At 41.6% G+C, this 19,251-nt stretch overlaps 1 protein-coding gene across 1 annotated transcript; it reads right to left on the minus strand.

The window, feature by feature from the left end:
• Positions 1-7,012: 7,012 nt before the first annotated feature.
• LOC309567481 (somatotropin) lies at positions 7,013-18,181 on the minus strand (the record flags this gene model as incomplete). The annotated part of the gene is made up of 4 exons (XM_082272869.1): positions 18,118-18,181; positions 15,962-16,078; positions 11,477-11,638; positions 7,013-7,213 (listed from the first exon to the last, which is right to left on the minus strand). Exons 1-4 carry the CDS (start codon positions 18,142-18,144, stop codon positions 7,013-7,015), a joined length of 507 nt encoding a protein of 168 aa, XP_082128995.1. The 5' UTR covers positions 18,145-18,181.
• Between the last annotated feature and the right edge of the window lie 1,070 nt (positions 18,182-19,251).

Raw genomic sequence — 19,251 nt, forward strand, 5'->3', positions numbered from 1 at the left:
GGTGAAAAGCTTTATTTGCTTCATCTGACCATTTGAATGTTTTTTTAATGCTAGTGAGCTGTGTGAGGGGTCTCACAATGGCAGAGAAGTTTCTGATGAACTTCCTGTAGAAATTCGAAAATCCAAGGAATCTCTGTAGCGCCTTGCGTGTGGTTGGTGTAGGCCAATCCTGAATGCAGGATATCTTACTCATGTCCATCTCGATTCCTGTTTTGGATATGATGTAGCCTAGAAACAGTACCTCTTCTTTATGAAACAAGCATTTTTTCAGTTTCACATAAAGGTTGTGTGCAAGCAATCTCGATAATACTAGTCTTACATGTCTTATGTGTTCAGACAGGGATCGTGAATATATAAGTATATCGTCCAGATATACCACAACACAGACATCTAGTAAGTCTCTGAAAATATCGTTTATAAATCGTTGAAAAACTGCAGGGGCGTTGCATAGCCCGAATGGCATTACAAGATATTCGAACAATCCGTATCTGGTTCTGAATGCAGTCTTCCACTCGTGTCCAGCACGGATTCGAATGAGATTGTATGCTCCTTTAAGGTCCAATTTTGAAAAATAGGTAGCTCCACCACCTGCTCAATGAGCTCAGGGATAAGCGGTAGAGGATAGCGATCTTTTATTGTAATAGCATTCAATTGCCTATAGTCGATGATAGGCCTGAGACTTGAGTCCTTATTGCGGACATAAAAAGAGTCCTGCTGCTGTGGAAGAAGTGGAAGGTCTAATAAAACCTTTCTTCAAATTCTCATCCAAATAGTCTTTGAGATGGGAAAGTTCATCCTGTGAAAGAGGATAAACATGACCGAACGGCAATTTGCTATTTGGGAGTAGATCAATGCTACAATCATAGTCTCGATGGGGAGGTAGTGCTTGAGCATTTTTTTCAAGAAAAACCTCAGAGAGATCCTGATAACTGTAACGCTCCTGCGTTTCATGTATGGTGTGGATTTTCAGCTGCAGAAATATTCCACTTCAGTAGTCATGTAAGAGAGATGCTGAGATACCATTCCCAACCTCAATGACTCATCATGTGTGGAAGGTCTTAATTCAGCTAGTAAATACACACACTCAACAAGCTGGTTCCTAGAGTGACTTTATGTATGTAGTAACACAGTGATGAAGATTTAAGAGACAGGTTGAGTGGAGGTGGTAGGTGACAGACACTTGAAGGTAAGACAGTAGCAGATGGATGCAGGTAGGTTTAGCAATCATGTATGGTAGCAGATGACAGAGTAGCAGGTGGACATACAAGAGTGATCAACCCAGTGCAGGAATAAGTAGCAGTAGTCTTAAGAGCTAGCAATCTAGATATGCAGATGTGATAAATAGTCTTTACTATGCAGAGTTTGATAGTGTAAGCTTAGTATAAGTTTATAGAGGGTTCCCCTGCGGGGTACTTAGCACTAATAGCAATACAGCCGAAGGTTGGTTCAGGAGAAGCGGATGAACCGGAAGCGGGATGCAGGGATCAGCGCAGCGAGGTTCCGTCAGCGAGGTATGCTTGCAAGCACGAAAGCTTCAAGCCAAGTTAGCATCCAGGTAAGGGTGTTTGAACGAACACATGTGAGTGAGAACCGGCGCTTTAAATAGCCATCTAGTCCGGCGCTGAGTGATGACAGCTTCAGTCTTAAAGGTGTATGCGCACCTTTCCAAAAGAGAATGGTGGGGCGCATACACTTGTGAAAAGAGTAATTTAGGGTACCAAAGGTACCGGAACATTACAATAACATAGTGGTGCAATCTCATCTGTCACCACAGACAGGATCTTCCCGAAAGACGGGAGGTTACACGTACCCTCGCAATAGCAAGAGAGGAAGGCCAGGGTCCGTTCCTTCCAATCTATGGTTGGTTGATGTGTGTGCAACCAGGGAAGTCCCAACACAATGGGAAAGTGGGGTGAAGGTATTAGATCGAAGGTAGTGGTCTCCATATGAGACTCGTTAGTAGTGACTAGGAGTGCCTGTGTCTGATCAGTGATTGGACCAGAGGATAAAGGAACACCGTTAATAAGACTTACTGAGACAGGTTTAAGTTTAGAAATAATAGGAACTTTATTTAAAGCAGCAAAACGTATGTCAATATAATTTCCACAAGATCCTGTGTCAATCATGGCCTTAGTAGTAATCCTGTTCTGGTCCCACTGTAATGTTAAGCAAACAGAAAGGTAAGGGTTAGTGATTGAAGTTGTCAATCCCCCTAGGAGGACATGTGAACACTCACCCTTCTTTTTGTAGACTAGGGGACAGACGTTTATCTTGTGATCCGGGGATGCACAGTACAAGCAGAGATTACCAGATCGTCTTTTGGCTCTTTCCATAGTTGATAGAGGTGGGCGTATGGTTCCTATCTCCATAGGAACGGGGTCAACGGCCGAAATCCGAGAAGAACTGGATAATGGCATTCCCATTTTCTCAGCCTTTCTTTCTCTTAGTCTTCTATCTATGGTGATACTGAGTTGTATCAATGCATCCAGGGTTTTTGGCAGATCCGCTCGGGCGAGCTCGTCTTTAACGGCCTCTGATAGGCCAAGCCTAAATTGGGTTTTCAGAGATGCATCATTCCATTCTGAATCAAGGGTCCATCTCTTGAATTCTGCGACAAAGTCTTCTACAGGTCTCCTACCTTGTTTCAAGGATCTTAATTGAAGATCGGCAGTACTCTGCCTATTGGGATCATCATATAGGCTAGTGAGTTCTGAGACACCATTCCCAACTCTCGATGACTCATCATGTGTGGATGATTTCAATTCAGCAAGTAAATACACACACTCAATAAGATGTTTCCTAGAGTGACTTATGTATATAGTAACACAGTGATGATAGGCTGAAGAGACAGGTTGGGTAGAGATGGTAGATGACAGACACTTGAAAGGAAATGTTCTTGAAAGTAAGATAGTAGCAGATGGGATGCAGATAGGTTTAGCAATCATGTATGGTAGCAGATGACAGAGTAGCAGGTGGACATACAAGAGAGATCAACCCAGTGCAAGAACAGGTGGTAGTAGGCTCAAGAGCTAGCAATCTTAGATAATGCAGATGTAGTAATAGTCCTTAGTATGCAGAGCTAGATAGTGTAAGCTTTAGTATAAAGGTTATAGAGGTTTCCCCTGTGGGGTACTTATCACTAATAGCAATGTAGCAGAGGAGAGGTTCGGCAAGAGCGGATGATCCGGTAGCGGGATACAGGGATCAGCGCAGCGTGGTTCCGACAGCGAGGTATGCTTGCAAGCATGAGAGCTTCAAGACAGGTTAGCATCAAGGCACAAAGCAGTTTGAACGAACACATGTGAGTGAGAGCCGGCGATCTAAATAGCCATCCAGTCCGGCGCTCAGTGATGACAGCATCAGTCTTAAAGGTGTATGCGCACCTTACCAAAAGAGAATGGTGGGGCGCATACGCTTATGAAAGAGTAATTAGGGTACCCAAAGATACCAGAACATTACACTCACATGGTCCCTCTCAGCGTCAAGTAAGACATCCTGGAGGGCAGGGACGTTAATCCCATGACCCTGTTGCTTGCACCCCAGGACGTCGTAGGAAGTTAGACCTGTAACCGCGGTGACCTCTCCATGGTAATCGAGGCCATTGACCCCAGGTTGGACAAGGAATGGTCCATCCCCGAGTTTGTGTTGGCTCTTGGACCATTCAGGGACACAATTGAATTTCTTTTCCCAAGCCTTAGGGAGGAATTTGCATTCGTATTTGTACAAGGTGGTTGATTTTGGGGCACTAGTATGGGGGCCCGGCTTTCCACGATTACCATAGTTTTCGGCCAAGGCGGTTGCGTTCGCCCAGTTCAACACCTGGGCAGACTGGGGTTGTTCTGCCGCTACTTCGCCGGGCTCGCTCCACCGGCCTGCGTCAATGGTGCCCCCCCTTTTTTCCACCCCACTGGAGTGGCATATACTTGTTCATTCCACCATTCACAGACCACTCTCCGGTGTCCATTGACTGACGCGGCGGGCCATGCCGGGTTTGCGGTTTTCTGGGGCAACAGGTGGCTCAGGGGTAGTTGACCACCAGTAACCTCAAATCTGCCATCTTTCAACTCCACTTCGGGCCCCCTTTTGAGATTTCCCCCATTGTGGCAGCTGCCAGGGAAAAGGGGGGAGTGCCTTTTGGTCGGGCCAACCGTAAGTGCTTCACCGACAATATGACCACATGCGTCACCTTTAAAGAGGGGTGGTTCTCCTCCCTCACCTTCAAGAGTCGTGTCAGGAGGTCCTCTTGGCTGGCCTCCACCTTGCACTTCCACTTGGCTGCGAACATGTGCCAGGCATTCTCAACACAGCGGCTGCTGGCCTTTCTCGTTCCAATTTATAGGTCTTCTTCCAGGCACATCCCACGGCAGAGGGAGTCCAGAACGTTCTACCACCGTCCCAGGAACTCATCCTGGTTTAGCTGTTCTCATGGCCCACCGGCACAGGCTAGTCCAGTTGGCACTTTCGCCAATGCCAGACGCTCTTTCGCGTGAGTCTGACCATCTTCGCCAGGTTCATCACGGAGGTCATTACCTTTTTTTTTTTTTTAAGGATCCATCGTCTTTTAAAGCATCGTCGTGGCATTTTTCTTCTTTTGCCATTTAAATCAGGCGCACAGTACCATTAAACTCTACATCTCGGGAGTACAGTTTTCATATCATCAACACGTACCTCCGGTCACGGTACATTCATGGCGCCAAGTCCCATCAAGTACTTTTGCAAGGCATCCTTCGGAAGGCCGCAAGCCCACGTTTCGTCAACCTATCGACGGCAGCAGGTTCCGGGCTTTATCCAACGTGGCGGTCACTAGACTGTTCAAGGCAGGGACCAACGTTACCATCAAGACAATCATTCATCCACCCTTCCACGCGTTCCTGCAGCCAAACGAGTTCACCGGGAGGAACGTGCTCGGTACCACCTCATGTCACTGAGGGCAGGCGTAGTCTAGATGAACAATCATTTTGTCCTGAAACTTCTACAGTCCAAGACCACTTAAGCTGGGGCCACCAGTCAACACATCACGATGTCCCTCTCACCATGATTGGTGCTCTGTCCAGTTGCTGGGCCATCCTTATCCAGGTTTGCCAGGGTAGGTCAGGGTCGCTCCCCTGCTGAGCCTTCACTGCAGGCCTCTCGCCATGCCCAGGTTCATCAAGTGCTTAAGAACCCTGCAGGGCAAGTGGGGGTGCGATCTCGCCTTCACCAGTCATTCTTTTCTGCTTAGGGGCAGCATTGGCCACAGCCTTCAGCCACAGCATTCCAGTGCACTTCATCAAGAGGCTGGGACGGTGGAAATTGTCTGCTTACAGCTGTTACATACCCCAAGCAGACAGCGAGCTCAGACGTTCAGAGTTTAGCCGTATAACCTTCCGTTGCGTCTCCTTTCCCTTGGGATACGACGCACTTGCATACGATGCACTTATATTCAAGGTTACTTACACTCTCTCTCTTTTGCCCTCTTTATTTTACAGGCCTGCCCGAACAACGGTTTCGGCACGCTACAACCGTAGGTTATGTTAAATATGTTATGTCAAATCATGTCATGTTCTCCATCTTGGCTCCGTTCCCTGACCACAAATGGCCAGGCGGAGCCTGGAGTTGTGGGAGGGGGAGGAGCCGCCTATTTAAGGTCAGGCCCCCCGCCTCTTCTGGGCTGCTGCAGGGTTCGTCATCCCACCCACCTCTGCCCTTTTCTACAACATTCCCTTCTTCTTTCTTCCTTCTTGGCGGGCCCTCTTTATTTTACAGGCCTGCCCGAACAACGGTTTCGGCACACTACAACCGTAGGTTATGTTAAATATGTTATGTTAAATCATGTCATGTTCTCCATCTTGGCTCCGTTCCCTGACCACAACCACTTTAAGCCACTGGAGACCTCCATAAAACATGCAGTTTTGGTTTTGAGTTGAGCTGATCTTTGTGTCTTTTAGGTGTGTGTGTGTGTTGTTTTTTTTCTTCAATGCAATTGACAATAAGCGTGGTAGCAACATTTGACCAATAAAACCAGATGATTAGAACAATGTAATGTTTGTTAGCACAGCTTGGTGAAGAACTAGCAGCGATGGGTCCAGGGGTGAATAGTAAGAAGCACTTGCATGGATGGGGCGGTTAGTCTAGTACTTAAGAGGTTGGGGAAAACTTCAGTCAATAGATTACAAAACAAATATGGGTTACTTTTTAGTGTGTTTTATATGAATCATAAGAATGTGGAGGAGCTTGCTGAGCCCTGTTCATTTTACAGAGACTTGGCGAGGCGTCTCTGGGTGCTCTGGAGGCGGAGGAGCACAGGAAGAGAAGTGCACTTCATGCTGGAACAGAAGTGGGCCTTTCGAGGTCTGTTCCCACTAAGTGGAAAGCACATGATTGTCCAAAATATCTTTGTATGCTGTAGCGGTAATAGTACTCTTTACTGAAAACACCTAAACTCAGTTTGGAGAGGTGTGCACATACTATTGGCCATATAGTTGGGATAATGGTCTTCTAGGTAGTTTTATCATCAGGATAAACTTTTGTTGCTGGTATTAAAAAATGAATGTGTAAATATGTTCTATTAGCATACATTATGCACAAGTAAACAGAAAGCAAATACGTTTATTTTGCACATCTACATTTCAACTTGCATAGTTACGAAAAATAAATTTAAATTGATAAACCATAATCAGATGCAAATTAGATTGATTGATAGATTTTTTTCAATTGGAAGTTCAAGAAAACTATAATTACTATGAATGTCATTAATGTAATTTATTCTGCCATGTTTACAAATGCACTTATATCGGTAGACCACATCTAATAACTCATGTAAATGCCTCCTATACTTTATTTTTTAACAACATACAAAGACATCAAAAGCACAAAGCAAATTACATCAGCAAAAAAATGTGCATTGGTTCAGGAAGTTTAAAAGGAATATATAATATTGGGCCCTATCTCCTGAAGATATAAAAATGCAGCGGGTGACTTCAGAAGGTGGGGGGTGACTATGAAGGATATTAAAAATTTCCTGTTTCCTGATTTAAAAGGTGCAATTGCTCTCCACAAATCTCCGGCACTTCATCACCTTTAGGTAGGTCTCTACTTTATGCATGTCTTTCTTGAAGCAGGAGAGTAGACCGTAATTCTTCGCCCGGCCTTCTTCACTGCGCAGATTGACATCAAACTTATCATATGTAAAAGTCAGCAGACCATAGTTACGGACGTTTCCATCATCCAGCTCCTGGTGATAAAAGATATGTGTTGGTTAAAACCCAATTAAATCTTTTTGACAATTTACTACTTTTATGGCACTATTTATGTTCCTTTTCATTGTACAGTCACTTGTTGACCAGTATGGTATTTAAAAAGTGTTATATATAACTATTGTTTAACTGTGCAAATCAGTATGCAAAAGTTGCATTACCATTAAATGTAATTGCCAATTTACAGGTATATTTTCTCAAAGATTTTTATGCTGGCTACACATGTTTTGGTCTGAATTTACAATCTGTTAAGGTTAGGTTTCAAAGAAATCTAAACTTATGGGCTCACAGGGAATACAAGATAGCAATTATAATTAAATCCGGTTGTATGAAGTTGCAAAACTTTTATTTGGTTTTTAGCAGATTGTAAAGTGGGCTACACGTGATCAAATATTTTATTTTAAAAAGTTAATCCTTACATTTTATTTGCATATTTATCTCTTTATATCTAGCCATGTATATGCATTATTTGGGCATCCAAGGTGGTTTGGAACACTTCATTTTCAGTGGATATATGTGGCACTAATTTATGTGTACCTCCGATGATCAAATTCAATTTATTAAATCATACAATCATATTGCAGTGTTTATATGAGACAAGCTGTACATGCATGAGAAATAGATAACAAGTGTTTAAAAGTATAATTGTCATAACGTGCCCCTAAAATCTCAGATTAGTCTTAAAGGGGGAGTTAAAATTTAAATGAGCTGTTGGATGTCTTGGTTATTTATTAACAGGCAGTATTCACCTTTTTAACAGTGGCATCAAATCTAATCAACAGTTAAATGATATGTACTTTATTAAAGCACTGTATATTAATTCTGTTGTCAAGTTTAACCCATTCTGTTATATTATTAGCTATTTTAGGTTGCATAAAAAGTCAGCTCTGTCCTTCTATGGTATAACTATACAGAACAACAATAGTGTGTAGTACATTTGCAGCCCACAAATCTGATAGGGTAGAAAAAAATATATATATACACACACACACAATGAAGAGCGATAACACAGCTCAGGCTAGTCAAAGTCCATGATTCAAGGTAGGTGCTGAACCTCGGCTCGCCACCAGGGGAAGCATGAAAGAAGAAAATGGTCACACACCACCACAGAATCCAATGAAGAAAAGTTCTTTATTCACATAAGTGATGCAAGGTACAGCAGGGTAGGACAGTAGACGCGTTTTACACCACTGCTACGTGCTTGTTCACTACCTGGTAGTGAACAATGCCCTGAGGAAGTCACGTGTCCTCGTGACGTAATGCGTAGGATTACCCGGAAGTGACGTATTGGAACGGGACGGAGAACCCGGAACAGACCGCAACAAACGCTCAATTGTGTTTTTAAATGTGAGTTGGCTATTTTTTTGTGTAATAAATACCTTGAACGACTAGACGATGTTGGCCCCTATCATTTACATGAGCTGTAAAGATGAAGAGGAGCATTAAAGAATTGCGAGTGGGAAAGATATAGGAAGCATCTATAAGAAAGAGAAAGTGACATAGGAGAGAGTACCGGATACCACTCAGGAGACAAGGGATCATCCCAGAGGGAGACGAATAAAGTGGAGAGGAATAGAAACCACAGGCACCACTGGTTAAAGTGATATAGGTGTATTACTTACCTGAGTGAGGTAAGCATTTAGAGCACCTAGAAGTGTATGCACTGAAGACACACAATAAAGGTGGAGGAAAATAGAAAGCACTACGGATCACTTTATATTCTAATTTATTGATTGGACTTTTTTATGTTTGATTGGACTAATTTATATATATATTTTTTGGGACACCTAATTTTAGCATCTAACACTGGAAGAAGCATATTGGTTTATAGATTTATGGAAGCACGTTATATATTAGGATTTTATATTGATGCACCTGCACTTTTTTTTATAGTAAGCACCTTATATATGTATTTGCTATAAGGCACCTCATTTTATACAATAATAAGGATTGATGACAATTTATGTTATGCAAAGTGGCATTGGAAAATAAGTTTACGTATATCACCTATACTGGAAGCACACGAGCACTTTATTACTTTTATATTTACAATTTGGAATAGGATGTTTATATGATTTGTTTTTACAATTATATATATATTTATTTATACTGGTTTTAGTACACCTAAAGCGCATTACAACCCCCTACATAATACTTTGAACAGCTGTTTTATTTAGCACCAGCTTTAGTATATGCTGCATTGAGGTGTATCTTTACCATCCTCTGTGTTAGCGCAAGAACCACACTCTATATTTTATGTAAATAAAGAACTTTTCTTCTTTGGATTCCGTGGTGGTGTGCGACCATTTTCTTTATATATATATATATATATATATATATATATATATATATATATATATATATATATACACACATACACACACACACACACACACACACACACACACACACACACACACACACACCTCAAAAAAATTAAATGAATCTCAATCAGATCTCAATGGGGAAAAATTTCATGCTGGATATCTATACTGATATGGACTAGGTAATGTGTTAGGAAGGAAAGGATGCCACATCATTTGATGGAAATGAAAATTATCAACCTACAGAGGGCTGAACTCTAATGGGCCATACACACTATAAGATTTTCTGAAGACTTTTTCCTTTAGACTTCCCAAAACCATATAATATGAGGTCAAACCTAAACACTTTCAATTTGTATGCAATCTGGCAGACCCTTGCACTACATAGAAAAGGTAAATCTGAAGGAAAAAGTCTTCAGAAAATCTTATTGTGTGTATGGCCCTTAAGACAACCCGGAAATCAAAGTGAAAAAATTATGCAGCAGGCTAGTCCATTTTGCTCAAATTTCATTGCAGCAACTCAAAATGAAAATGTTGTTCCTAATGAGACGACGCCCCGGGGTATTTCCTCCTAGATCTTGACCAGGCCATCACTGAGCTCCTGAACAGACTGAGGTGCAACCTGGCAGCGTCGGATGGACTGAAACATAATGTCCCAGAGGTGTTCTATTGGATTTAGGTCAGGCGAGCATGGGCGGCCATTCAATGGTATCAATTCCTTCATCTTACAGGAACTGGCTGCATACTCTCAGCACAACCAGGCAGGCATTGTCGTGCACCAGGAGGAACCCAGCACCCACTGCACCAGCGTAGAGTCTGACAATGGGTCCCATGATTTCATCTCAATACCTAATAGCAGTCAGGGTGCCATTGTCTCTAGCCTGTAGAGGTCTGTGCATCCCTCTATGGATATGCCTCCCTAGACCATCACTGACCCACCACCAAACCTGTCATGCTGAATGATGTTACAGGAAGCATAACATTCTCCATGGCTTCTCCAGACCCTTTCATGTCTGTCACGTGCTCAGGGTGAACCTGCTCTCATCTGTGAAAAGTACAGGGCGCCAGTGGTGGACCTGCCAAATCTGGTGTTCAATGGCAATTGCCATTTGAGCTCCGCAGTGCTGGGCAGTGAGCACAGGGCCCACTAGCGGGCGTCGGGACCCCAGGCCATCCTCATGAAGTCTGTTTCTGATTGGTTAGAAACATTCACACCAGTGACCTGCTGGAGGTCATTTTGTAAGGCTCCGGCAGTGCTCAGCCTGTTCCTCCTGGCACCAATGAGCAGATACTGATGGGTTAAGGACCTTCTATGGTCCTGTCCATCTCTCCTAAAGTAACTGCCTGCCTCCTGGAATCTCTTCCATGCTCTTGAAACTGTTCTGGGAGACACTGCAAACTGTCTGGCAATGGCACGTATTGATGTGCCATCCTGGAGGAGTTAGACTGCCTGTGCAACCTCTATAGGGGTCCAGGTATCGCCTCAAGCTACCCGTAGTGACACTGACCCTAGCCAAATGCAAAACTAGTGAAAAACAGTCAGAAAAGAGGAGTAGGGATAAGAAGGCAGTGGCCTATACCTGTAAAACCACTTTTGCTTTGAAGATCTCATTGTTGCCATCTAGTGCACATGTTGTTAATTTCATTAACACCAAAGCAGCTGAAACTGATTAACAACCCCCTTTGCTACTTAACTGACCAGATCAATATCCCAGGAGTTTAATTGACTTGATTCTACACTCTGAATAAAAAGTGTTCCTCTCATTTTTTTTAAACAGTGTGTGTGTATATATATATATATATATATATATATATATATATGGTAATGTTATTCACAGCTGTTTTTAGATGTGGCTGCTCTTAATTTAGGTTTGCTGAACTTTTAGATCGGTTGAGGGGGATATACAAGATACTCACTCTTATGAGAATGTGTAGTCCTTCGTCGAGATCCCTCAGTCTGTCATAAACTCTGTCAATGCTCCCAAACACCTGGTTGTTGCCAAAAACTCTGTTGACGATTTGGATAGGGGTTATCCATGACTGCAGGAGTGTAAGGGAGAAGCGCAGGAGGTCCATATCCTGTGAGATGAGCATATGACCAACAGCATAATCATGATATCGTATTCTTAGCATTAATGAGGAATAGTTTTTAACTTCAAAGACAGAAGTAGAGCATTTTCCTTTAATTACTACAGTATATAGAGCTGAAGTCAATATAGGCTTAGTAGTGCATTTTGTGTTTTTTTTTTTTTTAATAATAAAAAAAAGGAACCATTCAAAAATTTTTGTGAACTAATTCAGGGCTAATTTACACTAGCATTAGTGCAATCTTCAGTGGATCATTTTTTAGAGGGCGTGGACAGGTGGTTAGAAGGTGTTAATTTGCCTCCTCACTTTGTCTTTTTACGCCTAAAAGTTTGCACCCCTGCATGACAACCATGTGATTTGCATGTAGTTGCAGGGCAGGTGAAGCACAGCCTCATTCACTCAATATGCAGCAGGGTTTAAAGGAGAAGTTCACTTTAAAAAAAAAAAATGCACATTTTTTGCAAGTAAAAAAATATCCATCTATTATTTTTGTAGTAGGAGCCTATAGGGCATTGCACCAGTGATCATCAGATCGCTGATGCCATGTAGGTCTCCTGCACACTGTCACTGTATCTTCTTTCCTGTACGGGTAAGCCGATACTCCCTGACAGGAAGACTCAATGAACTACCACAGCGCCATGGTAGTTCATTGAAAACAACAATCCAACAGATGCTAAGGATGTTGGGGCTTGTAGTTCATTCAGACACACAGAGTTGTGTGTCTGACTGATGCGGCCCTGTGGGCGGAGCCCTGCATTGCCGCACTTGTTTTAAACAGTGACCGCTAGTACAGGGAATTTCTCCCTTTACTGTTGCCACAGGGAGGGAGTGGTGGCATCTGCAGCACTTGGAACATGTTACATGTTCCACCCTACAATTGGATGTAACATGTTCCCAAAGGTGAACTTATCCTTTAATCTTGCCCGCAATTAAAAGCATTGTGACCACAGCATTTGTACAATTCTGTCAAGGGATAGCGGTTGGGGGGAAGGGAGGTGGTAAAAACGTGCACTCCCCCCACCTGTTTCTACCGCCCATAGCCACAAGTGTAAATGACCCCTAAAGAAAAACTTTGATGATCGCTACCCCTGTTAAAATCTCATAAACTGTGCGCTGGTGATATGGGATGAGCAAAATTGAGTGATTACATTTCCTGAAATTTAGGAATAAATTGGAAGAATTCAGTGTAATTTTGTATTGGAGTCATAAATGAACAGAGTTTTTAAATGTGCAAAGACAATACATGGCTCCTGAGGATTAAGAAAGCTCCTTTAGGCTCCGTTCACATGTTAGCGTATGGATCGCGGGCAGAACCGCCGCGATTCCGCCCGCGATCCGGAGATTATTGCAAATCGCGGGACGCCTGTGCGTTGCCCGTTGATTTGCAATAGCCCCCCAAACGCTGAGCGATGTTGCCGCGATTTCCGCCTGCCGAATCGCGGTAACATCGCGCAAAAAAAAATCGCGGGACGCATTATGCCCAAAAAAGTACAAGAGCTTCTTTGGAGCGTATTGCGTCCTGCGATTTTTTTAGCGCGATGTTACCGCGATTCGGCAGGCGGAAATCGCGCAACATCGCTCAGCGTTTGGGGGGGCTATTGCAAATCAACGGGCAACGCACAGGCGTCCCGCGATTTGCAATAATCTCTGGATCGCGGGCGGAATCACGGCGGTTCTGCCCGCGATCCATACGCTAACATGTGAACGGAGCCTAAAAGTATTCTGAACCTGTTATTTTACCAAAAACAGCCCTTTGTAGCCTAATTTTATGTTTCAGTCACAGAAATAAAAAAGCTAGCAAAACTTGGGAAACAAAAATTTTAGGTGACAGTACACAAATAATTAAGAATACAATATAGAGAAAAACACAAATTCAAAGAACATTAAATGAAAATAAACAAAATCTCTCGAATTACACACAAATAAAGAAAAAAAGAGTTTCTTACAAGGAATTTTACGCTTTAGTCATTTTACTGCAACATTCATTTTGGCAAAAATATACTCCTCCTTAGTGACGATGTATCTATTTATATTTGCATATTGTATATTGTTGGCCCCCTCTGATGAAACCCCTTAAGGGTGGTGGATGCCTCCACCATAAAGTGTGAAAAAAGTAAGTCAAAAAGTGACTCTAAACAATATGTTATTCTTAAACTTAAGGACCAGGCCTATTTCTGACACTTTTCCAAGTTAAAATCAGTATTTTTTGCTAGTAAATTACTTGGAACCCCCAAACATTATATATATATATATATATTTTTAGCAGAGACCCTAGAGAATAAAATGGAGATCGTTGCAATACTTTGTCACACCGTATTTGCGCAGCGGTCTTACAAATGCAATTTTTTGGGAAAAAGTGCACTTTTTTCAAATTAATAAATAAGAAAACAGTAAAGTTAGCCCAACTTGTTTTCTATAATGTAAAAGATAATGTTACCCTGAGTAAATAGATACCCAACATGTCATGCTTAAAAATTGCGCACGCTCATGGAATGGCGACAAACATTGGTACTTAAAAAACTCCATAGGCGACGCTTTAAAAATTTCTATAGGTTACCAATTTAGAGTTACAGAGGAGATCTAGGGCTAGAATTATTGCTCTCACTCTAACAATTCCGGTGATGCCTCACGTGTGGTTTGAACACCGTTTACATATGTGGGCGCAACTTGCGTATGCGTTCGCTTCTGCGCGCAAGCTCGGAGGGACGGGGCGCTTTACATTTTTTTTCTTATTTATTTTACCTTTTATTTTTACATTGTCCCGTTTAAAAAAAATAAATAAAAAAAATACTTTTATTCCTATTACAAGGAATGTAAACATCCCTTGTAATAGAAATAAGCACGACAGGTCCTCTTTAACTTTAATGGTATTCCAGTCTTAGTCCGTTACCCACCCTTTTCAGCTATAACAGCTCCAACTCTTCTTGGAAGGCTGTCCACAAGGTTTAGGAGTGTGTCTATGGGAATGTTTGACCATTCTTCCAGAAGGGTATTTGTGAGGTCAGGCACTGATGTTGGGTGTGAAGGTCTGGCTCGCAGTCGCCGCTCTAATTCATCCCAAAGGGTTTCTTTCGGGTTGAGGTCAGGACTCTGTGTAGGCCAGTTAAGTTCCTCCACCCCAAACTCGCTCATCTATATCTATGGACCTTGCTTTGTGCACTGGTGCGCAGTCATGTTGGAACAGGAAGGAGCCACCCCCAAACTGTTCCCACAAAGTTGGGAGCATGAAATTGTCCAAAATGTCTTGGTATGCTGACGTCTCTTCACTGGAACTAAGGGTCCAAGCCCAACCCCTATAAATCAACCCCACACCATAATCACCCCCCCCTCCACCAAATGATTTGGACCAGTGCACAAAGCAAGGTCCATAAAGACATGGATGAGCGAGTTTGGGGTGGAGGAACTTGACCTGACCTCAACCCGATACAACACCTTTGGGATGAATTAGAATTTATGGTGCCTGACCATAAAAAATGCGCTTCTGGAAGAATGGTCAAACATCCCCATAGACACACTCCTAAACCTTGTGGACAGCCTTCCCAGAAGAGTTGAAGCTGTTATAGCTGCAAAAAGTGGGCTAAGACTGGGATGCCATTAAAGTTCATGTGCGTGTAAAGGCAGGTGTCCCAATACTTTTGACAATATAGTGTGTGTATACATGTATATATTTATATATATATATATATATATATATATATATATATATATATATATATGCATATATATATATATATATATTAGGGCCGATTTAGACAGGAGCCATTTAACCTCCCAGCATATCTTTGGAATGTGGGAGGAAACCCACGCAGCCACAGGGAGTACATGCAAACTCTGTGCAGGCAGTGCCATAGTTGGGATTCGCACAAATAACCCTACTGCTGCTAGTTAGAAGTGCTAATCATTTCCTACTGTGTTTTTCTGCCTCCTTGTAACATCCTCAGTAAGCTCCCAAACCTCTCTTTTTCTCTCCCACTTCTGTTTGTTTGGAACGAGCAGTGCACATTAGTTGCTCTACGCACAGTACAAACCCCATAGTTCATAGTCCATCTTGGAAATAAGCAAGAGAGTCCCTACATACAGTGGGACCATGGAGAATGAATGTAGCCACTCTTGAACAGAAAGTCAAATCACAGCAGCAAATAAAGGGGAACTTAGAGGTTTGAGGAGGCGAATAGCAATTGAAGGTACTTTTTTGAGTTAGCAATACATACATGAATACATTTTTTTTAAACTCACAATTAGTGTCACTTTATCATTTTTTCCTTTGCAATGTATACACAGGAGACCTCAATGTCTCCTCCTGCTTATACTTACTGATTTCTGGTGAGTATTGTCTTTGTCTGTTGGTGCTGGGATACTTTCTGAGTAGCAATAAACTGAATAAGAGTGTTTGCTTGAAAATCTCTGATCTTCAGGTATATATGTTCTTTCCTGGAAGAGAACAGATGACTGCTTATCTGGCCACAAAATTGCATCTATGCTGTTTGTTTTTATCTTTTAAAGAATGTGTGTCCAGGTGATGATAAATCTCAAAATATATAAAAAAAAGTTTCTTTATTTTTTCACAAGAGCCTTGATGCCATGGGGCTTTCCGCACAGATATGAACTGCGTTACCAGTTTCATTACAACCTCAGGTCAGAACAACATTTAGGAATATAGTGAGAAAATAGAAGATAAGCTCTCTCAAAGATTTAGTAGAGTTTTCTAGAAGTAAGACCCGATGAATCCCTTTAAGGGCCATACACACTATAAGATTTTCTGAAGACTTTTTCCTTCAGATTTACCTTTTCTATGTAGTGCAAGGGCCTGCCAGATTGCATACAAATTGAAAGTGTTTAGGTTTGACCTCATATTATATGGTTTTGGTAAGTCTAAAGGAAAAAGTCTTCAGAAAATCTTATAGTGTGTATGGCCCATTACTGATTGTCTTTATAGTGGTATAGGTAGTGATAAATATGTGCTGATTAAAGTGTATTGAAAGCCAAAACTTTTTAAGTTCTAATTAAGGTGGTAATTGGGAAATCTTTCAAACAGTAACACAGGCAGGAGAAAAAATGTTTTTTTTTTTTTTTTTTTTTTTTTTTTTTTAAATTAAGTATTGGTAGCCACTAACAGCTTTTTATTGTTGTCTGTATACCCTGTGTCAGGTAAAACATTATCCTCAGAAATGACAGTGAGGGTTAATCTCTCTAACCGAGCCCCAGATAACAGTAAAACCAGAAAGAGTTTCTAACCGCACCTCATTCTATCCAAAACTTAAAAAAAGAGTGTTGAGTATAGATATACTTTAGGCCCCCGTTTACATCTGCGCGAAGTAGTTTCTGCACTACTTTTGGCGACTTTGGGGGCGATTTCAATAGACATTTGGTGCATGAACCTGAAAAGATGTCATTCAAATCGCCCCCCCCCCCCAAATTGCACTGAAATGCGGGTTTGAAATCATGCAAGTTCACCTGAACTCGCATCATTTCTAACCTGCGCTCAGTGTGAACGTACCCTTACTCTGACTCCTAATGAATCATTGATTGTTTGCTGCCTCCGATCAGCTGATACAGACCAGGTAATAACGTTGAATATATGTATATTTTTATTAAAATGGAAGACATTTTTGTTCCAATTTTAGCACATGTCCTGCCGAAGCGAGGACTGGAAGACATTTTTGTTCCAATTTTAGTATATGTCCTGCCGAAGCGAGGACTGGAAGACATTTTTGACTTCTAAGGGATTGTTATTATGTATTAAAAATGGAAGGTTTGGGGGCTCTGTATAGTACTGTATCTTGGGGATTACATTTTTCCCTAAAACAATAACTTTAATAGCAGCTATAAAAATTGTAAAAAAAAAAAAAAAAAAACAGGACAGAACATGCAAAGGTTCAATATCTGTGAATTGGTCATTCAACTTACAAAAGATGTTTTCATCGTGGGTAGATGTTAAGCTGACCATAGATGGTTCAGTTTTCTTACGTTCAGCCAGCCAGTGGATGGGGGAATCTTGCCCCCACTGTGTCATTGTATTCTGACAGCAGGACTCCCTCGGGGTCAAAATACACTGATCAGCACTACAGTTGATTGGCTGCATACGCTGATCGAAGCAAATTTTTCTCCCCATACATGGATCAAAATTTGGCTGGTTACTGCTGAACTGGCTAAATTTTGATACATGTATAGCCTTGAATCACCCCCCAGCATCATGTCTAACTTTGAGGGGAAGACCTCTGGTTGTGCTTCCACAGCCAACCCATGGTTTGACTTTCCGTCTACATATTGAAGCTTTCTTTAAATTTGAATTACAAGGAACAAAGCAATCAAAGTGAGACTGCACCAGCTGCAGCAAAAAAAAAAAAAAAAGACTGTTTGCAGAGAGACCCGAATATATCTTGAGAATTAATTGGGTGTAAACCAACAAACAAGCACTTATAACCAATACAATTTTGCATCTCCTAATTTTAAGGATTTATGGTACTTACATAGTCTCTGTAGGTATCTGCGACCATCTGGTGAAGGTGCTGAGCTCGAATGACAGCATTTGTAAAGAGGTTGGAAAGAGAAATCTGTGGGAAGGCATTGAACCCTTGCGGACTTTGAAGGCATATTACGACCAAGAGTACAAGAGATGAGCCTAATCCTGAGGAGAGAAATGGACAGAGAGAGGTACATCAACTTTAGCTAGTAAAAGCTTTTTAAATAAACTGAAACTGTTCTGTGATTTTAAAGCCACTTTAGCCATCCAGTTGGCTTCTTTAGACCAAATGTATGAACTGTAATATCCTGGTGCTGTCTACATTCACTATTAGGATAATACAGTTAACTGTCTGAAATCTACACATGACATTTTCTAATCTGCCAGAACAGAAAAAAACATTGTTTACAAAAGAGTCAGTCACAGAGACCCTTTTTTAATCTTTAAAATTAAACTAAAGTGTATCTAAAGCCGTTTTCTGGTTTTGTTAGGGCAAGGAATGGTTAAACCCCCTGTCATATTCTTCTTTTTTTTTTTTTTGCTGTCCTTGACCCACTGGGGAGATTTCTATTCACTTTCTGTCTGAGACACAAGAAGTGATAGGTAATCTCTCCAAAGTAAGTGAAATGCCCCTTTAGACAGCGGTCAATGAAACCAGGGTTTCTATTAGAAGATCCCCCTCTATTCCTGTTCCAGTAAGAACTTAAAATGGTCACTAGGACAAATAGGATAAATCTTAGCTGGGACAGAGATGGTAACAAAATAACAAAAACCTGACAGATACTAACCCTTCTCCACTCTATCCTAAACCATAAAAAATTGTCTTTGGATGCAATTTCATTGTTTCAGTGAGATGTACCTGAAGCCATTGCTTGAGGTTAGCAGTGTTCCTGATGTATATTGGGGTTCCACAGATCTGTTTAAGGATGAGAATTGTCTGCAGCATATTATATAGTGTACATATACTAATTAATAGGTATAAGATCAACACACGTTACTATCGCCATCAGGGCCTTTACATATATGAAGTATTTATCATGTGTCACTAGTTGAATATGGATGAAGAGTTGTGACATTTATGGTGTTCCTAGTATATCTGTTTACACCTGGGCCTTCCTGCTGGTTGTACAGATATACACCT

This window comes from Pelophylax lessonae (genome assembly GCF_965119305.1).
Source record: "Pelophylax lessonae genome assembly, chromosome: 11".
NCBI lineage: Eukaryota > Metazoa > Chordata > Amphibia > Anura > Ranidae > Pelophylax > Pelophylax lessonae.